This window comes from Genypterus blacodes, unplaced genomic scaffold, assembly GCF_046128005.1.
Source record: "Genypterus blacodes isolate CSIRO-AG114 ecotype Tasmania unplaced genomic scaffold, CSIRO-AGI_Gbla_v1 ptg000214l_1, whole genome shotgun sequence".
Classification (NCBI taxonomy): domain Eukaryota; kingdom Metazoa; phylum Chordata; class Actinopteri; order Ophidiiformes; family Ophidiidae; genus Genypterus; species Genypterus blacodes.
In genome coordinates this window covers 1,100,652-1,127,538 of record NW_027467013.1, presented here as the reverse complement: position 1 = coordinate 1,127,538, position 26,887 = coordinate 1,100,652, and the positions used below count along the sequence as shown (strand labels likewise).

Here is a 26,887-nt window from a genome sequence, read left to right as displayed (position 1 = left end):
TTGTATTTCTGTGCATTTGTAGCTTGTCAGTGATATAACTGTGTTACATCATTGCTTAGAAGAGCAGTGTGTGCCATATGGAAACAGTAGTCATGCCGGTCAGGTGACTTGAATGGAGGTGAGGTAGAAAGGTAAATACCAAAGTCAAATAGCTTCAGGCTATAGTCAGTTTTTTCTTAATGTAGGAGGAAGTGTGGTTTCAAATAGATCCGGCTGTGGTTTTACCCTGTCACTTTCAAATCGCTGGTTTTGATTAATATGAAATTAATTTATGAAGGCCAAAGGTCTTAAAATATGCTCTTTCACTGAAAAGGGTTCATTCCAAGCGAGCTATTTCATTTTCTGACATTATTCTGACCCCATTAGAGCTTGTTGCCATGACCTCAACATTACAAACTGCCAATACAACATTCTATGATTCTAATAGATCAGCACCTGTATAACCAACACTAATTCACATTTATAGATTAAGTACAAGTATTGAAGTATCAGTTTTCTATCAGAAGACGTTGTGTTTTAATGCTGTGAGTAATAAAGGTGGTGGTCTAGTCGGAGGGTTTACCATAAAGCCCATTCCCTACATCTCAGAGACCATATGTGCCTGACTGACTGTAGTCTCATACTGCAAGGCATGGCGGGACACAGTATAATGCTGCCTTCAGGTGCTCAGCTAAAGCTACTCTTCCTGTTATCAGAAGGAAGCAAACCCGGCGTGTGTCAAGACTAATCAGGCCTAACCTTCAGTTTTGTTATGGATACGGTGAGTTACATTTATAATGTCAGGGGTGATTGAAAAAACGTTCAAAACATTTGCATTTTATGTGATTATTTTGTTCAATAGTTACAATAAAACATACAATAATACAATAGCACTTATATCTTAAGTGTCCAGCAAACATTCCAGACATTCCAGGCATACGTGTACTTAGAATACTACACAAAATAAACCACAGCAATAACTTTATCGTTGTTCTATACATTTATTAAGAGGCTTATTTTTCTTATTTGAGCATGAATGAAAATGTAGCCCTCTTGAACTTCTGTGTGCACGTGTACATACATCCAAACTGGTAACTGGGAGAAAGTTATTTAAAGACCTGCAGGGGAAAGGGTGCGAGTGCAAATTTAGACTTCACCTCGTGTTTTGCATGTTTTGCGCTATCCTCCGGCGCTAGATTAAGTCAACATTTGAATAACGGATTGTGCCTGTAGTCATTTACAAAACCTATTTTTTATATGAAAGAACCATTACTCTGAAAAGACTGGGATTTCTGATTAGATATACATTCCAATGCTTTGTTTTATTTAAAAAAAATAAATAATCACCATTTGTATTATTATTCTATACATTTGCGTTGTTGACGTATGACGGCAGAATGAGCTCGTTTTCCTAATCGCCATTCACCACTTTTTGTGTCATTGGTGTGGGTTGACGCGGATATTTCCGACAGCCCATGAAGGCGGCACACCGAGCTGACCTGTGACAGTTGCTCCACCGCCTCTCCTCCTCACAAACACGGAAGCAGCATGGCGTCCGGCGGTTCCGACAGGCAACGAACTGCACAGCAAAGACTGAGGATAATTGCAGGGCATTTACGGAGACCAGAGGATGGAGATTCGGCCATTGGAGCCGCCGAGTGCAAAGCTGAGGCGAACGAGCTACATGACTCCAGCACTACGAAGACGGTGCCGAAGAAGAGGTACAAGGCTGTGATGGAGCGCTAAGCGAGGGCTCCATCCTTCTGTTAGCCAGCTAAAAAGTCGGATGACACCAGCTAAACTTGCTCCTAAACTAGAGTCTGTGATGTGTAGTCCACCGATTAATGGCGGTTGTCCCTTGAAACAAGCAGCAATACCGCAGGGAGACATGACAGAGGTGGTGTTAGCTCCCTAGCTAACGTTACTAGGCTACAATGTAGCCATTCATTTTTTTTGCAATGGAGTGGGTGCGGCTGGGTGTTTCAACACTATAACCGAAGCCTGTCCGCTTCACTTTTCCTTCATTTACGACACCCGTACTGACGTGTCTTCTGATATGTGCCCGTATTTGTTATTGTGATGCTATGTGTCTTGTTTGGCAGGCGGGAGTGAGTGACGTTGGTTTATCACGCGCAAAGCAAACGCTGTCGGGTTATCTCAGGTTAAATCTGGAGGTGTGCTATCTCGATGTCGTTTATTCTCTCTGATCGGATTTTGAAATTGTTGGGTGTTGGTGTGAAATCTCCGATCGGCTCGGCGCCCATTTGGCGTCTGATTGAATTAGTTTTAACATCCACTAAATTGCTCTGAACGAAGCGGATTGTTTTAACTACTATAATCTTAGTCTGTGTTTTGATCGGACTTTCTATAGTTATCCTTTCTACTACGCAAACTATGTCAACATCTCTCTGATAAGTTAAAAAATCTCATTTGTTTAATTACGCTACATCAAATCCACCCGAGTTGCGACAACAGACCGGATAAAGTGAAACTTGTCTCCGTGGATCTGATTGGTCGGGGAAAGTGGTGGTCTGACTTTCAACCTATGAGCACAGCCTTCTGTTCTGAGTAAACACCCCGTGCTGACATCTAGTGTTAGTCTGAGATAACAGCTGTGGCAGAACGTGAAGCGGCCTCAGTAACTAGTGGCCCTGGCCTTGGTGATACTCATGTCCTGTTCTGGTCAGTATGACATTCAGATAATACGGGGAAATATTTAGTCTCCCAGTCCACAGTCTGTGCTACTAAAGGTTAAGATGAGATCGTGTCTGAGCTCTTCACATTTACAGACGTTTGGGTCTTTGGGGCAACAGGAAGTTAGTGCACAAATGTAACCTCTCACCCAATTCACCTTCTTCATGTGAAACTATAGTACGAACATATTCCCTCATTGTTGGTTTTGTAAAAAGGGTAGCAGCTCAGTTGAAGGAATTTTTGCTCACACCTACAGGCATCTCCTGTGTGCTCAGTGAAGTCATCCATGTTAAAACCTGGTCCTGCTGGTTGAGTGGGGTCCCAGTTCCTGTCTGTAAGGGCACTCCAGGGAAGGCATTGCTCAACCGCTGCTACCTGTGAAAAGCGTCTCCATACAAATGTGTGTGTGTGTGTACGTGCAACCTTTCTACAGAAGTGGTTCTGGTTATTGGTGTTGCAGGATACTCAAGATATCTATGAGTTTGCTTGGGACAGCTTCTTCACAGCAGGGCAGAACTTTCACAAACCATCTCGAGGCAAAGCGGCAGGGGGGTCCTGTGAGAATACTTTGGTCTATACAGTTAAGGTTTTATCTTTTGACCTCTGCTCAAATTGAAGTTGGGGTGGAGCAATGTAGGGAATCCAGTGAAGTCCTTAGATTCCACATACTGGAAAGAATGACACAGATGTGGCCTGCCCTGGTGGAACAGGTGCTAACAAACCCATCAGGACAGTTTGTATGCGCACGCACACACACACACACACAAAAGAGGTGGATTCAGCAAACCTAAAAGGCTCTTATTCTGTTTTATTACTGTGGTCAGTCCTTGGCCAGATATATGGAAGAAACGTTGTCATGTATACCATTAAACCACTGCAGATCTCTATGAATGGTGAGCTCATCGATTTCATCAGCCCCTACTATAGCTCCTGTCCCAGGACTAATCTAAATTAGGTCTAGATCTCTAAATTGTCCATTAGTAAGAGCGCGCTGCGTTCACTGACCTCACCACCACAGTTGCCCTTTCGGATGATGAATTTTCCCTATGTGCACCGGCGATGACAGTCTCACTGTTGGCCAGGATTTGTGTAAAAGATGATTCATTGTGTCTCTGTCCCATTTCTGCTCTTACGCTTTAATTTATAGGAAACTCCAGCTTGGCACGTATTAATCTAAATGATGGCTTTTACTCCACCGTGTTAGCATCCCATCCCAAGTGAGCCATGACTTATGGTTGCTCCCTCAGTGTTTCTGCAGAGTGTAACTAGAGCACGCAGGCTCCTGAGTTACTGTACTGCGACACTATTTAGGGGTTTCTGCGGATGCGGAAACAGTCATAATTACACTCATGATATTGGAATACCCTTAAACAACGTGGCTCTTATTTGTTGCCGTTATAATTTGGGTTGTATTGGTGTGTTTCCGTCAGCCCTGATAGAAAGTAACACCATTTTGGAGGCACGCCCTGAAAGCTGTGGCTGCTCGCCAACACGCTTTGTCTTTTCCAGCGATGCAACGAAATTCTGACTTGCTTGTGCGCTTTTGGAATACAAATGTGTGCTCCTTAGTATCGCCTGTTTAGTTGAGCACAGGAGATAGTTTTGCGTCAGACCTCTCACAGTCGTCATAAGCTAATCACTCTGATGATGTAATGGCTGCCAGATGTAATTGATAACTAGAGAGTCCTCTCAGGTCGGATCAAGACTGCACCCTTGGTTGATCGGTGCACTTTTTGTTTGTAATGCTCCAGTGGCTACACGTCGGCGGTTCCCAGCTTGGTTGCACAGCATTACAGAGGTTACCAAGGGGACTATAACAGGCATGACCGTCTGTAACCTTCTACACTGCCTGTTTGTCAACTGATAGCCATCCAGGAAATATTGTGGAATGACTGCAGTGAGTAAAATGAATGAAAATGAGGAAACTGGGTCAGTGTCCCCTGGGTGAAACGCTGTCCTTCTGGGTGTTCAAATATCAAGAGTATGTATCAGATTATCAGATAAGTCCCTGCTTGGTCTCATTGTCTTGTTGCGGAGATCACCTCCCCTCTATTTTGCAATCAAAACCAGGCCCTTTAGGAAATTGGGAATTCAAAGTCACCATACACAAGGTCTCCCCCCCCCTCTTCCTCCCTCCTCCCTCCCATGTGTCTCCCTGACTTGTGTCGCTATTTAATTCCTGCCTTGCTCCGTGAGCTGAATGTGTCACGAGCTTCACATCTGCCAATATTTGTTTTTCCACAGGCACGAGATTATGAAATGGAACGGCTGGGGATACAGCGACTCCAAATTCGTTTTCAACAAGAAGGGTCAAGCAGAATTTACTGGCAAAAGGTACCGTATCGTATTACATCATCCGCTGATTTGATTGATGAAAGATCGGAGACGAGTCAATACGAGCTCTCCTCTGTAGATGTAGTATTTGTTTGAGTGTAGCAGATGTGTTTAGCTCAGCACGCCGCTCGCTGTTTGACTTGAGGCCACAGTATGCATTGATCATTCTCACAGCGCCACACTTGCCAATCCATCTTTTCACCTCATGACTCGCTGGGGTCCACGCTCACAACAGTGTGGTGCTACTGCCACCTAGTGGTCGGCATTTGAGTTGTTGTTCATTGTCACCCGAGAAGGTCAGCGGTTGTGATTTTCGGCTTTCTCAAACGCTGTTGCTCATTAGCCCAGTACTTTGTCCATGTCCCATTATATAATGAATAAGTGCTTATTAGATTAGCTCTGTGGTTTGTGGGTAGAAGAAGAAGGAAATACATTTAGAATAGCTGACAGTGTCAAGAGATGAACCCTGTGCCCTCTTTGCCTCACCTACATTTCTGTTTCCCTCAATATAAACACATAAAAAGTCAGACCTTGTATTGCCAGCATAGCCGTCAGATTGTAAACCTAAGGAAGTGGCATAATGGGTCTGAGGAGGCTTTAAACTTTGTATTTTGAATAATGAGTTAAGCGTAACAGGGTGTCTTTGGCCCTTAAATGAGTTTCTCCTTCACTTGCATTTGCATTAAAATGGCGAGCTGCCTCCTCCACGCCGTCTCCACTCCAAAGCTACACGGCAGGCGTACAGTCACCCAGGCTCGGCCTTTAGAAAGTCAAAGACAAGGTTCCCTGCCCCTGCCGCTGCCTCTGCACACACTGTGACAGAGGCTTTTTCATTATAGAGTGTGTTTCATGGTCTCTTGGACAAAGGCGGACCACAGTCCCCTCATGGGCCGGCCCGGGCCGTGCCAGCAGCTCAATTATGCAAGGCTTGGCTCAGGAGATGGCATGGACGGTGCTGTCACTGCTGCACTACTCGCCTAATAACCTCGCTGGATTCAAACCCCGCACTCTTATCTTATTAGACACTGGGCTTGCTTTCCAAATGAAGAAGCCCACTCATGCATTACATATTTTCACGTAATGAGCTTGACTTGGTTGGAACCCATTAGCAGAAATGGCCAGTGTGTGTGTGTGTGTGTGTATAAGGCCCAGTTAAAGTTAGTTTGGATTTCTCTCCACTGTTTACACCGAAGCTGACATGTTTCTTATTCCAGGTATCGGCTAAGTGGGTTGGTCATCCCCGGTCTGAAGGATTGGATGGAAGGCACATTTGGAACCAGTCTGCAGCACAGAAGTTCAGCCACAGTGAGTGCCTCAGTCGGTCATTGTCTCTTATGTGAATGGTCGAATCACAATGCTTCATCACAGCCACCAACACCACAGTGACTTGTATTGTTTCAGCCCATTCTGAATAGCGGTGCTGTGCAGCCTCCCACTCTCAATGAGGCCTTCGTGGAGGATCTGAAGTCTACGGGCATCTCCTTCTCTCACGACGCCGAGGACAGAGTGTTTCGTGCCCACGGTAAGGCATGCTGGGAAAGAACCCTCGCCTCCGCTCAAACCTGCTCAGCCAACTCTTCTCCTGTGTGTCCCTTTGTGTTTGTAAACAACAAAACGAGTTCATAGTCTTCTTCTTCTTCTCTTGATTTCCTCCCAGGCCATTGCTTACATGAGATCTTTGCTCTGCGAGAAGGGAAAATTGGTCGCGTTCCAGATCTGGTGGTATGGCCAAGTGAGTTCAGAAGCTGTGTCATCTCTATTTTTATTGGTTTGTTTTTCTCCTCCCACATAGTGTAGCTGATCCCCCCCCCCCTCAAGCCTAGGTGATTTAAAGGGTTAATCTCTGCAGAGGCAAAGGGTTATTAATATGTATGAGTGGAGGCTTAATAAGAAGCGTCAGGGGGAGGACGGCTGACACCCAATACTCCACATTCTGGCCTCGCACTGCGCAGCCATGAATTATGAGCCCGAGATTGGTTTGCTGTTGTTACGGCTGGCACTATTTTATCATGCAAATGAGCGTTGACTGATGGTTGAAAGTTGATTAGCAGCATCCCAAATGGGCAGCAAATCACTAAGCAACTGTAACCATCGCTTCCATCTGCAGCGAGCTCACATTTTTATTTTTCCAACCCCGCAAACGCTCCGTATGAATAAAGCCCTCCTTCTTCTTCTTCTAATATGAATTCCGCTTTGGTGGGGCTGTGTATTTTATGTAGAGGGTTAGTGTGTTGAACCGCAAACCATACACTAAAGCTGTGTGTTTAATTGGATGTCAGCGCGCGTTAGAATGCAGGCATTTCTCACTGCCTCCTAAAGCACTCGAGGCCAGTCAGGCACATCCATGTAGGTGGATATTGCCGCCGCCCGCCGCTCGCTCACCACTCCTCTGTGAATGGACGTGGGCCTTATGATTGGCCGGAGCGCGCCGGTATCGATCCAGCACATCCCACCCCTGAGAGCACAGCTTCATGCTCTGTGACTCCGACTGAGGGAAGCCCCGCGGCCAAATCAAAGCCCCCCTGTCTCTCTGCCCGTCTACCTGCTCTCTAATGGTGGAGCCCTATTAAATATGTTTATTGTCTTATAATCACACAGTGTTATGTGCTCTCCTCTTATGTCACAATCACTTCATTTATAAATGCATTAGTGGATGGTAAATAGAAACTTGCTCTGTGTGATCTCATCTTTTAAATGCTATTCCCTGTCTTTGCAGATTGCCACAATGATGTAGTCAAAATTGTGGAGCTGGCCTGCAAACACAATGTTTGTGTGATACCATATGGAGGTAAGTCACCATGTTAAACACTCTAACCAACTAGTTACATGTACACAAGCTACTAGATGTGCATTTATACCTAATGTATCTTATTTACACATTATACGAGTCAAATTCTTTCCCTGATTGAATGAAATGACATTGTTAATGATTCATATTACTTTCCAACACGTATCGCTTATCCCCTGATGATACTAATTATGGTTCGGTGGCCGCTGCAGTTTACCATGCAGAGTTTCACGTCTCATTGGTTGTGTGCTCTCTGCTGGAGCAACTGGAAAAGGATGCTGGCGTGCCTGCGTGTGTGTGAGCCGGTGGTCTAACACGCACGGCTTTATAATCCTAACATCCCATCGCACGGCGTCTCCTTCACGCTGTCCATGGATATTTTGATGTTGGAATAATTTGGAGATGAAGAGAATGCTGCAGAAGTTTGGTTAGATATTTACAGCCATGGTTCTTGAGGAGACGCCGTGTTTACAGTGCGAGCTTAGCCTATTATCTGATTTGTTTATGTCGACCTGTGTAAACATCGGAGCATTTGACAGCCTGAGCGTTTCTGAAACCATAGAAATTCTGATTTATGGCCTTTTTAATCTGCTGCCAGTTTTTATGCTGGTGCAGGCAGAACTAGTTAAGCATGCATGACTGTGTGAGTGTATGTGTGTGTGACTGGGGGGGAGGGGGGGGGGGGGCGTAATGACATGAAATCGGAAAGTGAGAGCGAAGACAGAAGTTTGTTTATGATATTCTCCTGATCCGATTGTGGATTTTCCTTCTGTAACTCTCTGCCCTTTTTCTCCCAGGAGGAACCAGCGTCTCCAGCGCCCTTGAGTGCCCCCCGGAGGAAACTCGCTCCATTGTCTCCCTGGATACCTCACAGATGGTATGTAATAAAATGCACACGTCCCCCCCAAGTACGCGTGCGATGCGTTGATCCTCGCTTTGTGACCGGCAAAATGGCAACCCCTGTAACATCTAATGCCATGTGACACATCAACGCAATGAATCTTCCTGTGTGTAACTAACCTCAACACACACACTCCTATGTTTGAAATGAATGATACCAAACAGAATTCCAGATGATGAAGTCAAACAATTTACTTTTAATGTGTTAGAATTGTTATTTGTTCAAAGCACTACAATTCAAATTCTCTTCAACTATTTACTCAATTTCAGCATTTTTACTTTTACTTCTGCTTTTCTCCGCACATTGCAAAGTGGAACAGTCATGACCCTCAAAAACGCAATTGTCGTTAGAATGCAAATGGGAACAGGTTTAATCTTCATCAGGAGAATCGTCCCGGTAAACTACAGTAGAAACACAACCTTTAACAAATAGGGGTTGGCCGTGTGCCCAGTAGTTCAAATAAGGGACGTGTTTGGGATTAAACATTAAATCGAGTGTAACCTTGAGGAAACAAACTGTTAGCCCGGTCCCTGGGGTGCTTCGGCGCGTAGTTACCTTTGAAACGTGACGGCCCGGTTGAAAGGACGTGACAAGAGACTTTCACCGTGGCCGGCGTCGGAGTGTTTACACCCGGAGCGTAATAGGTGGCACGTTTGAGGGGCAGACGACAGACGCACAGAACGCACAAATACAGCTGCACTTTGATTATGATCTGGTAATTGACATCAGATGCTTGCAGATTCTTAGAAATGAAATCAAACTGCGGTACAAAGTGTCGTTCATGCTTTACGCTGTCTAAGATTTACATGTCACGCTCTACGGCCTTCACAATCGTTCTGTTGTTTTGCTTTTCGTCCGTAGAACCGCATACTGTGGATTGATGAGAAGAATTTAACCGCCCATATTGAAGCTGGCATCGTCGGTCAGGATTTGGAGAGACTAGTAAGTATTTCTCACAGATTCACATCCAAAACTATCCCCCTCGTTTGTTTTCCTTTGCCGTGTAATGTCACGGAAATGAGCCAATGGTGTTTTGAACCGTTTGCACGCAGGTTGCCACCTTCGCTACTCTTCTGCTCCGTAGGCCTGACGGTGTTTAGCGAGGAGTTCCACGGCCCAGCAAAGAGCTGAAGGGTAGAGATTAGAGAGAGAGAGAGAGAGAGAGAGAGGCCCCGGTCAGGAGCAGATGGCACCATCAAGCTAATTCAGAAAAATGGAGAAAGAGCGTGCGTTTGATGTAGAGGAATGCGTGAGCTGCATCTAAAGCAGACTCTACCTCTCCATTAAGGCCGGGCCGTTTTGATGGAGCAGATGGGTCTGCATTATAAACTGCCTTCCAGGGGAGAGCTGCCATGAAACCAGACCCAACTTTAGCCCCATCTTCTAATGATTCTTATGGGGAAGTTGCAGGACGTCGGGGGTGTTTCTTTTTATTTTCGTTATAATTATTCTTAAATGTTCCACCTCGAGATGTAGTCTTTCACGGGTGAGGGCACCTGGAAGGAGCGTGGGTGTGTGTGTGACGCTCCCTGAGGGTCGGTACATCTGCTGGGTGTTCCTGCGTCGCTCTGGGGCTCCATTACATTGAGAGCGTTGACTCAGTGTTCCTGCCAGGTGGCTGTAAACTCCAGACTTTGTTTCATGGAGTCTGCGGAATGGTTTTGGTTTATGAAAAGCTCAATTCGCCACAATCCTGCTCGACAACTGCCCTCCCCACATACTGCATGGGTTCCAATAAATATGAACATGTAGAGATTTTTACTTTCCTACTCTTTATGCAGAAAAGGTCTGAGCCTGTCATGTGGAACGGCCCAGAGCTGATAGAAGTGCTCCAGTCAGTGGAATCTGGTGGCGCCCGCTCCATGTACTGCTCCCTCTGTCTCCTTTCATTCCACTCTTGCTCTTTCCACTCGGTTTATTTTAGTCTGTTTAAAAAATCTATGACGCCGTAAAATCTGCGTTTTTTTTGCATTATGGCAGAACGAGAGCAGTTAAATTGGGCTGCCCTCTTCTTTTTTGCCTGTCATTAAAACATTCTTGCGGGTTTACAGCATCATTTTTGCCTCGCTTTTAATTGCATAAATGCGTGCGTGTGTCTTTTTTTCTTCCTCCACAGCTTAATGAGAGCGGCTACTGTACGGGACACGAGCCCGACTCCATGGAGTTCAGCTCCCTGGGCGGCTGGGTGGCAACCAGAGCGTCCGGCATGAAGAAGAACATCTATGGGAACATTGAGGACCTGGTGAGTCGCCTCCCTTCCTCACTCGTGTTTAGTTTGAACAAAGAGCATCGGTCAGGACAGAAGAAGACTCACTGTCATCAGAAGAGGAATGATTAGCAACACGCTTATCCACTTCACTCTCACCTCTGAAATCATTCATGACGGTCATGCATGGGTGAATCTGACATGTATGTTTTGAAAAGCAGTTAACACTAAGTTGCTCAGTTGTTAATCTTTGACAGTGTATAACCACAGACTGTTTGTTTCTAAACTCAGTGTTGTTTTGTGTCTGGTTAGGTCATCCACCTCAGAATGGTGACCCCTCGAGGCGTGATAGAGAAGAGCTGTCAGGGCCCTCGCACCTCCACTGGACCGGACATTCACCACTTCATCATGGGCTCTGAAGGTTCGCACACGGACCATGACATTTCCATTTCACATCGGGGCAGTTCTCACGCTGCGACACTCTTAAACATTAACCAGCTCTGGTAGAAAGGTTATCTAGAGGGGACCCAGTTAGGAACCAACGTAGAGCCCAACCCCTCTGTGAGGGCCTGTCCTTGTGAATGCCCACAGAGAATGCTGCCATATGCCAGGTCCCCCCCCCCCCCCCCCCCCCCCCCCACACACACACACACACACACACACCCAGCATAATGAGGAGGTGCACAGACTCTTGGCACTGCCGTGTTACACAGCTGTGGACACAAACTTTATATTCATCCTACAAAACTCAGCAATCTGCTCACTGACTGTACTGCTTTTGCGGTAGAATCATCCATTTGTACTCATTAGAACTGATTTCAGTGGCAACCGAACGCACATCTGCCCCGCACGCTCCTGCAGACGGCCATTTTGGGCCACGCCAGATGAAGGTTAATTGTGAGGAGGATTGTGATGAAGTCGTAGGTGTTCCTGGATCGTAGCATGAGGCAGATCCACCGTGGCTAATCTAGTGCTACTGTGACCAGAGACAGCCTGCCAGGGTCTGAAATGGTTTCAGACACTTGGCAGTTTGAACGTCGGTGTAGATGCAGTGCAGACGGATGACAGGTTGATGGCACGATTCTGCCCGCGTAGTTTCTCTTCTCCTGCTTGTTGCGTCGCTATGATTCACCTGGCATTCATCACACAATCTGACATGCATCAAACTTGGGTGTCACACAGTCTGACAGAGAATTTATCACACCCACCTCGCACAGTTTGACATGCAATGAACATGGAAGATTGCTTTAATTGCACAGTTTGCAGGAGGCTTTAGCTGGAGAACTTTGCCCACTAGCATCAGATACGTCCCTCTACTTCACTTCTTGTTCAAGATTTGATGGGGTCTCAGATTGTACTTGGGTCTGTTATCACGCCTCATGAGGAAGCTCGCTGCTGTGGCTTAGTTTGGAGGAAGAGGAGGGACAGGACCACAGTGCCTGTGCATCTGGGAGGCGGGAACTAAGAGGTCACCGGGTTGCTCGGTCTCATTAGAATTATCTACGTCCTCTACCCAGCAGCTCCACCCTGCAGCCCGACAGCCACGCCACAACACAGCACCGCGCCGCCTAAACCTCCTCTATACTCTGCATGTTAAGTGGAACACATCCATTCTATTAGAAATTACCGCAAAGCCCCCCGAGCTTCTCATTCACCGCACAGCATCCAGATCTCCCTATCTGTGTAACCTTGAAGTAGCTGGAATGCAAAGTGATTTCTCCAATGTAAAGAAGGACGAGTGGAATAATCAATAGTAATCCCTTTCCCCTTCAGAGGCCTCTGGGCCGTGGAGAATGTAATGTAGGTGTGTGAAGCCAACCAGCGCTAATGTAACGCTGTGCCAAGTTAATGCTTTGACTCCAGAAGGGAGGCCTCACACCAGGCAAGGAAGAGGCTGTCCACAGAGCTGTTAGTGAGGAGTCTTTGTCTCGACCTTCTCCACTCCATCGTTTCATTCCTCTGCTTTCCAAACTCACTGTGCCTCATGGCGACTCTGCTTGGAGCCATATTCCTCACTCACTTTCCTCTAGCTCCACCTCCAAGTCTCTCTCTCTTTCTCTTTCTCTCCTCCTCCCCCATCTCTCTCTCCCTCCTCCCTCTCTCTGGCTCCTCCTTCTCCTCCCTCCTCCCTCCTCACTCACTCAGCACCACCCCCTTGTGTGGGGGGAGCCTGGGGGGGACTGGAGTCACATGTTCACACTCATTGGTCCACTAGGGAGCAGCATGTAGTGTCACATCAGAGGGCCTGTTAACAGCCCGGTGAGGCTGAAGGCGCTGTAATGCAGCCGTGTTCTCTATAGATTAACTATGTCTCTAAACACAAACGAGCTGTTTGCACTGAAGGAGCCGCAATGGGCCAAACCACACAGGCATGTTCTTCAACATACACCTATACCATGTATAAATCTGCATATTTAACTAGTTCCATGTGAAGCTATTTTGAAAGCTCATTAGTTTTAGGCATAAATGCAGTATAGACACATGCTGGTGTTTAAGTGTGCAACATGACTCCTCCTGCAGTGGTGAGGACAGTGTGTGTGTGTGTGTGTGTTTGTGTGTGTGTGTGTCTTAAGGTCAGCTAAAGGTTTGGGGCGCGAGGTGTTGCAGCATGTGTGGCGCCGCTGCTACCGGTCTCGCCTCTGTCTTTTGATAGAGCCCTGCTTTATCTCCTCCTGCTCTTAGCTGGTAAATCTTGGTTGCCCCCCAGCGTGTTGTGGAAAACCAGATCCCCGAGATGAAATGTGAGACAAAGGTCACTCAGATGACCCTGGGGACACCAGGGTACCACAGCCCTGTTAAGTGTCTGAAGTTCCATTCTAAGAGAGGGGAAGGTCATATAGATTGTGGGGACTTTTTTTTTTCCTGTCTCCTCTGAATCTCACCTTTGTGATTTTTCACAGGAACCCTGGGTGTGGTTACTGAGGTAACCATGAAGGTTCGTCCCATGCCAGAGTATCGGAAGTACGGCTCAGTGGTGTTCCCTGACTTTGAGCAGGGAGTGGCCTGCCTACGAGAGGTGGCCAGACAGGTAACGTGTCCATCTGTCCTCTCTACACACTCCACTCACTGCTTTCTCCCCCTGGTTGAACATATAGAGAAGGCCAGCCGAAGCCACAACAATGAATAATTCTCACATTAAAAGATATTGATTGAATCTGGTCATTTTGATTTAATTTGATGGCTTTAGTTTGCTAAGTGTTCAAGCAAAAAAAGATGAAAGAAATAAAAAGTTAGACGCAACGATGATTCAAATATACTAAAAGATTCCAACTGTTTTTTTCAGAGGTGTGCACCAGCGTCTATACGGCTCATGGATAATGAACAATTTAAGTTTGGTAAGTTTTATTTTTATTATTTGATATTTATTTATTTTTGAATTTATAAAACTGGATGTTTAATGTCTGAAGCTATTATGTTCCAGTTATGTCCCTCACATCCAAGTGTGACACACAAACACACACACACACAAACACCCAAACACACAAACGCCTCTTAAAGTCTCAGAAAAATTATGGATTGGTTTATTAATGAGCAGCATTGTGGCCGGAGCAGCTTTAGTGCTCTGTGGCCCCGCTGGTTGCACACGCAGGCCTTTAAAGTGACCTGGTTTCCATTCTCAGTAAGTGGTAATTCCCTGTAGGCCCCTTTTTCTAACCTTTGGCTCTGAACAGAGAGCTTTGTAACATGGAGCTTGTTTTCTACCAAACAGCAGAAGAATATTGAGCTTTGAATAAGTGACTTGCAATTTCTTTTCTGGAAATCTTTGCTGTGGTCTACATTATCCTCTTTATATCCTCTCTTTATCTCTGCTTCCTCCCCCCCAGGTGAGAAAACAATGAATTGTAATGTGCAGCATGGAGTCAGTTCACCTTCCACCGTATCCAATTGTTAAATTGATCATTATTTCGCCAGTAGCTGCACACACACACACACACACACACACACACACACACACACACACACACACACACACACACACACACACACACACACACACATAGAGATTGGAGCAATTGAAGCGAGATGAAAAATGACCTTTGCAAAAATGAAGTAGTGGTTACATTGAAGTTTTATGATATTGTTTCTTAAGGTCTAGTGGAATGCATCAGGCAATGCCAGGGATGTGTGTAAAGTTCTCCAGTCTCCAGGGATCTCATTATCTCCCCTATATCTCCACTTTTCACAGAGTAGGCACTTCTTAGCATTAAGTAGGGAAGATGAAGCGAGCAGGTTTTTCCACTAATAACTAAAACTCAGGGCTCCATGATACCTTCTTGGGCTTATTAGTGGCTTGTCTTCACTTTTAATCATGTTGGCGGTTGAGTAAGGAGAGTTGATGTATTCACAGCTCCCCCCTCAGACTGGGACGAGCACAGAGTGTAGCACTTGTGAAAAATGAGAACGTTGCATTAATATGAGCAAACTGAGTGGGCAGGAAAGAGTTAAATTGGAATTATTTACAGTGTAGGTGTAATTTCTCTAGACGTTGAGTATCTAATTAACGAGTATGATGGCTGCACGAGACCCAAAGACCCGCAATCAAATTTTGGAATGGAAACAATTAGGACACTAAGTGATGAAGAGACTTGAGCATGGGGGGAAATAAATGAACTGTTAAGTCTCGGCGACATCACCCGTGACTTCCCCGCTGTGATTGATAACCATCCCGTTGGCCCCAGCCCCTCATTTTCGCGTGTCCACAGGCGCTTTTGTGCGTCCGATCAGGAATAAATCAAAAAGTGTGGGTGAGGAAGACGGATATCGCTGTGTCAACCGCACTTCCCTTCGGAAACTCCCTGATTTATAGCCGCTGTCGCCGGCAGCTACTGGTCGCTTGTAAAGTTATTCAAATGTTACCATTTATTTTTCTCCTCTTTGTTTGTAACCCTAAATAAATCTGACTCGCTCGCCCTCTCAGAACGCCTTGGGATGCAAGCATAAGCAGAGTGTGGAAGAAAAAAATAATCATCTCAACTGCTTCACTCTTTACTCCAAAGTGTCAGCGCTCACGTCTTCATGCGTCCTGATGTTTTCACAGGTCACGCCCTGAAGCCTCAAGTGTCTTCAATCTTCACATCCTTTTTGGAGGGGCTGAAGACATTTTACGTCACCAAGGTAGAGATGATGGGAAGCGAAAGTCACCGGCCGCCCTGCACCAGTGTTTCTCATGCATAATGAATCTGTCTTTTGTTTTGTTTAAATCCAGTTTAAAGGATTCGACCACAACCGCCTGTGTGTGGCCACGCTGCTGTTTGAGGGCGACCGGGAGAGAGTTTTGCAGCATGAGAAACAAGTTTATGACATTGCAGCAAAATTCGGGTAAGAAGCCATTCACTCCCCGTTTCATCTCTGCAGGCTTCTACTGTTTGCGTGTCTTTGGTAGAACGATGACCTCACCGCCACAGAGATTCCCCACACATGTAAACGCTGTCCTATAGTGTCGATGTCACTCGGTGCGACCAGCCAAGCCTGCCAGTGTTACACACTCCGGGCTCGCTCTTCCACTCTGTAATCTGCGGCGGTGTGGATTGATTGATCACCTGTGGCTGTCCTCCTGCCAGACGGGCTTTTATGTTAAAGTGGGAGGAATGTGGGCGCTTGATAGCAGAGCACAGCTTCCCTCAGGAACGGAGCGATAGGACACAGCCCGGGTGTGCTTCGCCGTTGTGATTGATCATGAAACAGATCAATGAAGACTTTGGTGGAAATAGGTTAACTATTAGCTTGAGATGGACGCCGTCTCTATCCTGGGCTGGTTGTTAACCCCCCTCCCCTCTAACAATAGGCCTCCTACACAGGCCTCCTACACAGGCTTGTACCAAAATAAAGGCTTCTTTACATCCAGTCCACCTACTTAACATGATCAGAGGTTATTATTCAACGGCCCTGAAGTCAGATGATTGAGCACGTTGCTCCAGTGGTGGATTCAAGTGCTGTCAGGGATCTGGAGACCTGTTGTGCGCCGATGGAACCCACGGTTTTGTTCTTGTGTGGAGGGGGGAACTTTAAACAAAACGGCTTTCTAAATAAATGTTTTAAGAAACTGTGTGCCCATTCATCCCATTCAGTGCATACTTCAGTCACCTGCTTACCGTCAAGGCGATGTGCTTCAGTGCTCTCAGGCAATCTCAGTGATTTCTTCCTTCCTTATGTTAGTGTAACGGCTTGGCTCAGGGCCCGGGTCTGCAGGAAGGATGGAGTGCTGCTCTGCTAATAGCCAGCAATTAAATCAAAACAAACTTGTCATTTACACACAGAATCATATGTTTAATTGCATTATTTCAAATAAATGGTGATCAGGCATCAAATGAAACGCCGGTGATGGATTACTGCAAGGTGTACTTGCTTTCGCTGTTGGGAAAGGAGAACAAAGGGAAAAGTAAATCAATATAGTGATTTCCTAATGAGCTTCCCCTGATTAGTTTGGAAGGTAGATGAAAATTTGATTACCCACTGCGAGTGATGGATGTGTGGCTGACCTGCGTTACAATGAAGCATAGCTGCATTGATCTGTACATTGTTGGATTGACAGGTGCACCGCAGCTCTCGGGCGGCGGCTGTGAGGCGGAGCGTCTCGGCCGCCCGAGTCAAAAGAAAGCTGTTAAATATTAACCCTCTTATCTGCTTCCAGGGGCCTGGCAGCTGGAGAGGACAATGGGCAGAGGGGCTACATGCTGACCTTCGTCATCGCGTACCTCCGGGTGGGTCACTCCTCCGCCTTGTTACCCGTTGGGCTGATGGGCAGGCGGGACGAACGGGGAAGACGCACTCTTGACAGCTCAGAGGGTCGAGTAGAAATCCAGAAAGGGCTGTAGAATGTGACCTCGGGACGTCTTAGGGGTTTGAGCCGGTCACAGATGTTGTCAGGGTGTCTTAAGAATGATCCTGAAAGGTGCACAGTGGATGCAGTCAGGATGACAATGGAGTGTGTGTGGCTTTGTCGTAGAAACACAATGTGGTCATGTGATTAGCAGCCATAGTGATGCTAATACTGTGCTCTGAACAGGACCTGGGGATGGAGTACTTTGTGATCGGGGAGTCCTTTGAAACCTCCGTGCCTTGGGACAGGTAAACACACCTCTAATAGCTACATTTGTAAGCATTCTCCCTCTCTCTCGTCCCACACAGTCGCTCCTCAGAGGCACCAACACACACTTCCCTCCCCTGCCTCTTCAGTCCCCTCTCTCTCTTTCTCTCCTTTTTATTCTGTCTTTGACATTCACCTTCAAGCCTTCCTTCAAACCCCCCCACCCCCACCCCCCGGTTACCTGGCACGGGTAAATGTTTGCCTCCTCAGCCTACAACACACACACACAAATACGGAGAGCCACTAGGAAAGGCCCGTGTGTGTGTGTGTGTGAAGTAGAAATTCATCTCTCCTCCTTTTTTGTGGCGTGTTGGATAAATTCATGCATGTTGTCATCATCACCACCAAATATTCTTTTCACATGCAAACACACTCGAACCACAGGCACGCACACACGCACACACACGCAGCCCCTTGTTGTGTAAAAATGCCTGACGGGGGAGACCAAGAGATCAGGCACTGAGGCGAGCATATGTGCCTGGCTCATTACCCACCCTCCTCCCCATCCTCTTCACTCTGCTGCACATGCCTAGGACTGGCGGCCATTTCCACACCAGTGGGGACCGCCGTGGTCTTCATGTCATTCAGTCTGTCCTCCCCCCTTTCTTCTTGGCCCCTTGTGTTGTTTTTCTGCACGGCTATAATTTATTAATGCACTTTAAAAGCAGCTTCCTTATTCATATGAGCGACTGACTGATTTGTGTCGTCCCTGTTGTTTGTCACCAGGGTGTTGGACATTTGCCGAAACGTTAAGGAGCGCATCGTTCGAGAGTGTAAAGACAAAGGAGTGCAGTTTCAACCGCTATCCTCCTGCAGGTACGCTTTTGCGGTTCTTCCAGCATGTTTTTGGCGATTTCCCCCTAATTTCTCTGTGCAACCGAGCCCCTCTTCCTCGCACAAAGCCCCGCTCCTCCATGAGAGACGAGGAGGAGCGGCGGCAGACAGACGGACGGCCCGACTGGACAGACGGCGAGCCAGTGAAGAGCACCGGGCTGCTGCGTGCCGATTGTGGACAGATTAAGCCTCCGCCCTGATTATGCCACAGCCATTCATTTCCCCGCCTGCAGTCTGTCACATGATTGATTTGTCCATTTAACCTCTAGAACAGTCAGGCTGCCAGGTGATGGGCCATGTCAGACCAACAAGGGCTCCACAGCGACAGCGAGGCCGGGGAGGGAGGAAACGCCGACCGGAGAGGCTTTCACATGTTTATTTCATTTGATTTTACACCCCGGTATGCTTGAAATTCAACCGCCGCAGCCACGCGATCCACACGCACACGTTTGGCCCGTGTGCAGTAACAAAGCGGCGAATTCAATCTCCGGTTTGTCGTCTCTGAGTCGCGTGGCTCCGATGAGACGCAGGGGCGCTGTTTAATGTCCGTTTAATGTCTGATAATGTGATGTTATTAAACGTTGCTGCTGCTGCGCCGCCTCTGCCTCCTCTGAAAGACATGAATGGAATTGGGGTCGGGGGTCGACAGGGGAGGGGAAGCCCCGACCTCCCACTTCACTCCTCCTCCTCCCTATTACAAAAGAGGGAAAAGCGTTCAATGTTTGAAAATGGATGAAGCGTTCACATTCATAGACATTTGATTGTCTGCGTATGGTTTTCTGTCTCTCAGGGTGACTCAGACATACGACGCCGGCGCCTGCGTCTACTTTTACTTTGCCTTCAACTACAGAGGACTCAGCGATCCCGTGCATGTATTTGATCAAGTGGAGGTACTTTCACTTTTAGTTTCTGACACATTTCAACATTGCACACGTTCTGATTACATCTGAGTGAACAAGAGAAGACAATGAAACAGGTTTTTTAAAAGATAGTTTTCAAGATAATGACCCGAGTGCTCTCCTCTTTCTCAGCATGCGGCTAGAGAGGAGATCCTGGCCAACGGAGGGAGCTTGTCACATCACCACGGAGGTACGGTTACAACCCCAGAAATCCATCCTCACACACACAGTGTTGCCATCTGATTAACCCAATTCCTCCTGTGTAAACCAGGTGTACACAGTTCAGGATTGGTTATAAGATGAACATTTCTATTTGCCTGTTCTTCCCCTCCCTTCCCCTTCATTCCGGTTTATAAAAAGAGATCGATCACAATGGGCAAGGCAGCATGGCGAGCGCTCAGTATGCTGTTCCATGTTGGCGAGCAGCTGCCCAGTCATCCTGTAAACGCGTGTTTGGTAGGAGATCTTTCATCGCTTCCTTCACACGTCGGGAATATGTTCCTGCCACACAGATGAATGGCTCTGACTTGGCTATTTGTTCATTTCAGCAGTGACCAAATGAAACGTGAGCAGGGGAGGGGGGGGGGGGGAAGGCAAAACAACTCTGCGGGCCCCATCAGGGCTAACCGAAATAGCTGCCTTATCTATATTGCCATCCGCCTGGCTGTTTTCATACATCACTTCAGGCTATTCATCACAGCTGTCAAAAACAGTATGCAGTGAATCAGCTGCGATATTAAATCACAATTTTTTTTTCCCCCCTGAAGGCGGGGAAGGGTTCAAAATTAAAAGATTGCTAATAAAAAGGAGGCGGCGGGGCCCGGGGTAAATGATGCTGCCGTTATCGCCGGCTGTACGCTGACCTCCAAACGGTGGCCCGGCCACCCCGAGCTGCACGGGGAGGTGACGGGAGGGGGGCGGGGGGGGAGAGAGGAGGGGATATTGATGCAGCTCCTGTGTGCGAGGCCCACTCTGTAATTGTGATTAATAACAGTGGGGCTCGCTATCTGGGCGCAGACAGGCTGGTTTGTCTGCCCACAATCAGCGCTTGACAAATGGAGCTAGTTTCACTGGGTTTTGTGTATCAAAGAAAACAGATGTAGTCAAGGATGGTGAGGTGGGAGGGCAGCGGAGGAAATATACATTTTTCTGGCCCCGTGTTTACAGCAGGTCAGCCGTGTTGCTGCGTGGGCGGAGGTAAGAGACTCTAGGCTCACCTTGCCTGCTCTACGGGATCCTCAGCCGCCGCCGCCGCCACGCCGCGCTGACAAAATGGTGGCAGGGTTTTTTAAACTTTTGAGAGCAGCCAGATTTGTCACACATAGTTAAAGACAACACTCTTAGTCTTTGGTTAATCACTGGCTCCAATGTTCAGCACACTGGCAGAGGTGTCCTCTTTAACTAGGTCACTAGTGTTGCAGCAGTGGCGAGTTGTTGCACATCCATCACCGGGGAGAGTCATCCATCCGTCAGCTCCGCACCGCAGCTTCTCAGCCAATACTCCGGCTCTGCCATATCACGGGGAAGCAGGGCCGCTACCTTAGCCCGTCTTTCATGTCCTGACCCCCATTTATCAAAGAAGCCCGCGGAGGGAGAGTGAGAGAGAGAGGGGAAAGCAGGAGCAGTGTGTGTGTGTAGGGGTTGGGACCGGGGCCCAGTCTGTATCAGGGCTGCCCCGGGGCGCACGGCATCTTCAGCTGACCTTGTGGCTCCACAGAGCGCAGATGTAGCAAACTCTGTCACCCGCACCTCCGCACGGGTCACCGCACCTGGGAGACAGGAAAGTGACTTGATTTAGTGATGTTTTTCTCCCCGAGCCCTGAGCCCTGAGCCTGAGCCCCACTTCCCTCCGAGCTGCACTTCCCCGCCGTCGCACTCCAGAGAAATCTGACACTTTTTCTTTTTTCTTTGTAACTGTCATTTCTGAAATAACTACCTGCTCTCCTTTGCATGTCTCAGCTGCACAGACCAAGCCTGCTGAGATTGATTGCAATAGCGGGCAAAAAAGAGAAAATATGACAAGATAGATGTGTAAATTATCACTGTGATGGAGGCAATGATGCAGTCCCAGCACCTTCTGTTTCCCCTCTTCTTCCCTGAGAGGAGGGAGGGAGGCAGGGATGGAGGTGGGACAGGGGGGAGGAGAGGGGAGGTAGAGAGCAGGAGACTTCTCTTAGTTATTGGGTAGCTGCTGATTGGGTGAACGACTGGAGACCCCCCCCCCCCTGCCCGTCTCCATCTGGGTGTCTGCGGTCCTCGGTGACCCCGGCGTCTGCCCTGTTTTGTCAGGAGACGAGGCCTCACAAGCCCCATGGCTGATCTCCATCTGGGCTCCCTGGCTGGGCTTCCTGTCACTGATAAGACGGCCCCCTAATGCTGGAGGGCCGCCCGTGTCGACCCGGGGGCTCGCTGGCCTTCGCCCCGCTCCGAGCGTACAGTATCTGAGGGGAAAGCGTGTGAAAAAAGGGGAAGGGGCGGCGTGTGAACCCTCCCACCTTCCACCTTCCTGCGTCTGTGTCTTATCTCAGGTGATTACACTGTTGGTTTTCTGGCGGCCCCCCCCTCCTGAGCAGCACCTGGGCTACACAGAACTCTTCTCAAATGTGTCTGTCTCAGTCCCAGGGTGGAGACATGGAACAACGTGTCGGTCAAATGACCTCCAACAGTGTCGAAATGGAGTTTACTCAGTTAACTTCTGCTGCTCTGTAGATGTGTTTCTACCTTCAACCTTTGATTCAGAAGGAGCCTCAGCTTTACCAGGTTGTGTGCACTTGTCGATATAGTTTTTGAAGAAATCTTGTGTTTGAGCTCAGTCTTCAGGTCCAGATCTCTGCCGTTGTCTTTATCAAAGGTGAATTTCCTGCGATGCAAAGCTTTTAAAGCATCGATCCTCTGGGTTGTTGGCTGTGACCGAGTGTGTAGCTTGCGAGGATATGAAAGTTTCTGTGTTTGTTGGAGTTGTGAGGCTGAGTTTGGCTCCGGTTTGAGTCTCCCAGTCCTCTGTGCAGCCTCTTTAGTCACCAGACCTCTTCCTGGCTCCAGACCGGCTGCTAAGAGCCTGTCAGCCACAGACGCTGTGGAGTATGTCTGACCGGACAGCTGGTAAAGCGCCGGGCACCCTCACTAGGCCTCGTGCCACCGCCGCACTCGCTCCTCAGGTTGGGGGGGTGGTTGTGTTGTGTGTGTGTGTGTGTGTGTGTGTGTGTGTGTGAAGGGGGGGTGAAGGGTGGCCAGAAGCCAAAGTCTCGGTGACTGAGAACCATTGTGTCCGCACGCCGCCGCTTGGCTGTGGCACCGTGTTGTTGATCAGGCCGGCGTCAGAGGGCACAGAGGAGCGCTCAAGACACGCAGGCAACAACCCTGCAGGTCAGCCCCAGGAGCGCTGTCTCACATGCTGTGACACGCACACACAAGCAAGAGGAACACGTAGAAACACACAAACAGCCGTGTGACTTGGGAGGGAGGGAATGAGAGGGGAGTGGTGTCTTGCTCGGTGAGAGAGGAGAGCGAGGGAGCCGGGGACGGCCCACTACAGCCGCCAGCCGGCCCCTCCTCTGGGAACACACAGAGCCTAATGAGTTTGATAGTCTGCTGAGCTCCATAAATCATGCCATGCAAAACATTTCTCCTCTCCGAATAAAAGCATTTATCACCCTCTGTTTATTCACTCACTCTCACAAGATTGATTGGCTCCCAGCAGCCTGCTGAGCAATCAGCCGTGCCGATTCCTCCATTTTCCCCCCTCGCTCTTCTTCCTCCTCCCGCCTTATTTATTTATTTTTCCTTCCCTCTGCCATTCAGTGGGGAAACTTCGGAAGGCGTGGATGAAAGAGGCCGTCTCCGGCGTGGGCCTGGGGATGCTGAAGTCGGTGAAGGACTACGTAGATCCCAGCAACATCTTCGGCAACAGGAACCTCCTCTAATGTGCCGGGCCTCCTCCGTCTTTATCCTTACCTTTTTTCTAGAAGCGTCACGTGCATTTGGACTAATAGATACTAAATGTGAACTTCAAACGGGACGGCCATCTTGTCCTTCTTGTCAAAGCCTCATTCGGTGCCATTATTATCCTCTTGATTCACCCGATCTCACCGCGTTTCTTTGATATATTTTATCGCACTCACTACGCTGTAACAATCATCCTCCTTACGTCGGGCGTTGCGTCACGTGATTGGCCTTCGTATAGGTCAATGCGACGCAACACCTACCTTGATATTCTCCGCTTCCGGCCTTTCTAACCCCCCACAGTGATGTTTGGTGTGTTCCTTTCTCGCCTTGTCTTTAGCGGTGACTTCTAGATGAATGCGCTTCCTAAAGCTCGGTGCCTTTCTACAGCCTTGTCTGCCATTCCCTCCCTCCCTCTCTCTCTCTCTCTCTCTCTCCTCCTGATCTATACTGTTAACAGAATATTCACGTATAGATTCAGTCTAACGTTCCCCTCCTCCTCCTTCATGCCTTTTGTTACTAACCTGTTGCCATAAGAGATGTATTTTCTCTACTTGTGTGTATGTGCCTCTCCTGATGTATAAGCTCTGTGGTTCTACTAAAGCCACGCCCCCAAACCTTTGGACTAACACCCGTGTAGATGTGCTACGGTTACAAAGAGATGAGTTCCATGTATATAGTTTTTGTATACAAAGCGTTTACCATGCACGGTTTGTTACCGAGGAGTCGTGTGTGTGTGTGTGTGTGGGAGTGTGTGTGTGAGAGAGGGGGGGAGGAGGAGCCATCGCTTTAAGTTGACGCCTACCTGAGCGCGATCATGTTTGCAAAGGCCTCTGGATCCCGGTGCGTCTGTACCAAAGACTCGACACACAGATCCCACTCTTACACACACACACACACAGCTAAATTATATTTTTAAAACCGGCCACATGCAAAGCCGCCCCCCCCCCCCATTCAATCTGTATAATGTAGATATTTGTGACTCTTACTGTAATGATTACATGTACCAAAAGTTTCTATTCCACAGTTAAACCACAGTTTAAAACAGGTTCGGTGTTGCCCAGAGGTCCCTCGGCAGCACAGGGAGTTTAACCCCCACCGCCCGCCATCGCCCCCCTACAGTGTGTGAGGATGCGTCCTGTAATATTTCATACACACACTGTCAACCGTCACCGCTGTGCTGATTTAGAAGCGAGGTCCAGTGGAGGTATCTGTACCAACGCTGACCTTCAGTGAGATCCACCAGACCCCCGTCCAGACCCCGAGCTACCACTCCTCCCTGTCTTTGTCCCCTCCCTCCGTGTCTTCGTCCCCTCCGTGTCCTCCGCTCAGTCCCAAGCGTCTCTGGTGTGATTTCATACTTCCTTAGAGCTCGAGCCTCGGTGAAGGAGCCCGCCATCTGTTCTGGCATATTGTCAACATTATCTCTCTCTCTCTCCAAACGTCTCTCATACATCGGTCTCCTCGTGTCAAACACCTCCAGAGCTCCCTCAGCGCTCTGGATGGACCTTTTTGTTTTTGTTATCGTCCACTTCTTCTTGTTAATGTTGTAACATCCAAATACATTTTGTCAATGCTGTTTGTGCAATAAATTCAAATAAAATACTGTTGTTGGTTCTCGTTCGTACTTTAGGTCACATGGACGACATCTTAGCTCATTAGAGTGGAGTGTATTCCTGTGTGTCTGCTGCCTGGTGGGCGTGGTCTCTCCAGGGATGACGTAATGTATAAGTGTATATAAAGCAAATCACGTGGTTTTGATGCTTTGGCCTTCACTGGTTTACACACAGACCAGTTTGATTCTCATTCATCCCTCCAGCTCGTTCTGTCGTCGCACACACACACACACACACACACACACTTGGTGGTTGGCTTCACCTCTCTTATTCACGGAGGCAGATTTAGTTCAGTTCTCTTCTTCGTTCAGGTCTTTAGTTTGGCTCGCCTGCTCCTCTTCCTCAACCTGGGCTCCAAACTGAGATTCAAGGTGTCACACAGCGCTTCTTGTTAGGCGTTTATACACACACACACACACACACACACAGAGGACTCATTTGGGAGTCATCTTCACCCACGCAGCCGAGCCGCCCACGCGCCGCTTGCTGACGTCACCGCCACCACCCATCACCATCAGCAGCATCAGTCGAGCTCTCAGCTTTTTGCAATATGAAAATTCAGCAGCGCTATTAGAGCTTTAAGAGAGCGCGCGGCCGTGTATGTCGGCGCGAAAACGAGCTCTTTCTTTATTCGAGCTCTCACAATGACGTAATGTTGATTCATATACTGACAAGACGATTGTTTGCTTTCCTGTTAAAATGTTGAAATATTTCTTTATTTAATCAAAGCTTCCATTTAATTTCATTTTCTAGGCTTTAACCGTCCTGAAGTGCAGTGTGCATGTTTGCAGCGCGAGAGGGCTGAGAGTGCGGCTGTGTGCAGGTATGTAAGTGTCCACATGGGGGCAGCACTGCACCGGGGGAACGTAAAGAAATGGGCTCACTCGCCACTGCGGTGTTTTTATGTAAGAACAGAGAGCAGAGACCAGGAGAAGACGTATAGCAGCATATTTTTTTTTTTATTTAAATCTGAACAGAAACATTGCACATTTTCCAGTACATGCCTTTAGGTTTCTTTCAGTTGAGGCCCGAGTCCAAACGGGGAGGAGAAAGAAGAAACACAAGAAGCACGTTACATTGCAAAAAGGACAGTACCAAGAAGTTGGCCACGTCTGAGACCAAATAGAAAAATATAACAGTAATATTCATAATTCACATGACATGATGCAATAGAATTTAAACCATGCATTTCCATGATGTAATGCGTTTACAAATGGAATTCAAAATACGAGGTATTTCTTGGCTCACATGTTTTGCTACATCCATAGCAATTGGTTGAATTTAACACTGCAGGAAAATAAACATGCATTATGAATCCTCTGGCTGACTTAAATGAGCTCTTCAACCAAAACACAGCAGCACACAAAGACCCATGCCACACAATGTGCACAGTCACGTTTTAGAACTCCAATTCACAAAACTACAACACAATTCATAAGGCATAAATAATAATAACAGTAATAATAAGAATAAGAGAACGATCAAAGTAAAAGCATGTGACTACACGGGCACTTTAGTACCACAGATCTACAGAAATCAGTATCGCAGTCTCTTTGTGTGTGTGTGTTAGAAAAGGTGATGTAAGACGTTTGTGTGAGCTTTTGGAG

The 26,887-nt window shown here is 47.7% G+C and overlaps 1 protein-coding gene across 1 annotated transcript; it reads left to right on the top strand.

Annotated features, from left to right (window-relative positions):
• Positions 1-1,481: 1,481 nt before the first annotated feature.
• agps (alkylglycerone phosphate synthase) lies at positions 1,482-25,274 on the top strand. The gene is made up of 20 exons (XM_076169881.1): positions 1,482-1,700; positions 4,918-5,007; positions 6,222-6,312; positions 6,409-6,529; positions 6,665-6,739; positions 7,724-7,795; positions 8,593-8,672; positions 9,558-9,638; positions 10,813-10,938; positions 11,215-11,323; positions 13,803-13,930; positions 14,186-14,237; positions 15,941-16,017; positions 16,109-16,221; positions 17,534-17,603; positions 17,909-17,970; positions 18,716-18,805; positions 19,614-19,713; positions 19,855-19,912; positions 23,524-25,274. Exons 1-20 carry the CDS (start codon positions 1,528-1,530, stop codon positions 23,643-23,645), a joined length of 1,890 nt encoding a protein of 629 aa, XP_076025996.1. The 5' UTR covers positions 1,482-1,527; the 3' UTR covers positions 23,646-25,274.
• Positions 25,275-26,887: the final 1,613 nt, after the last annotated feature.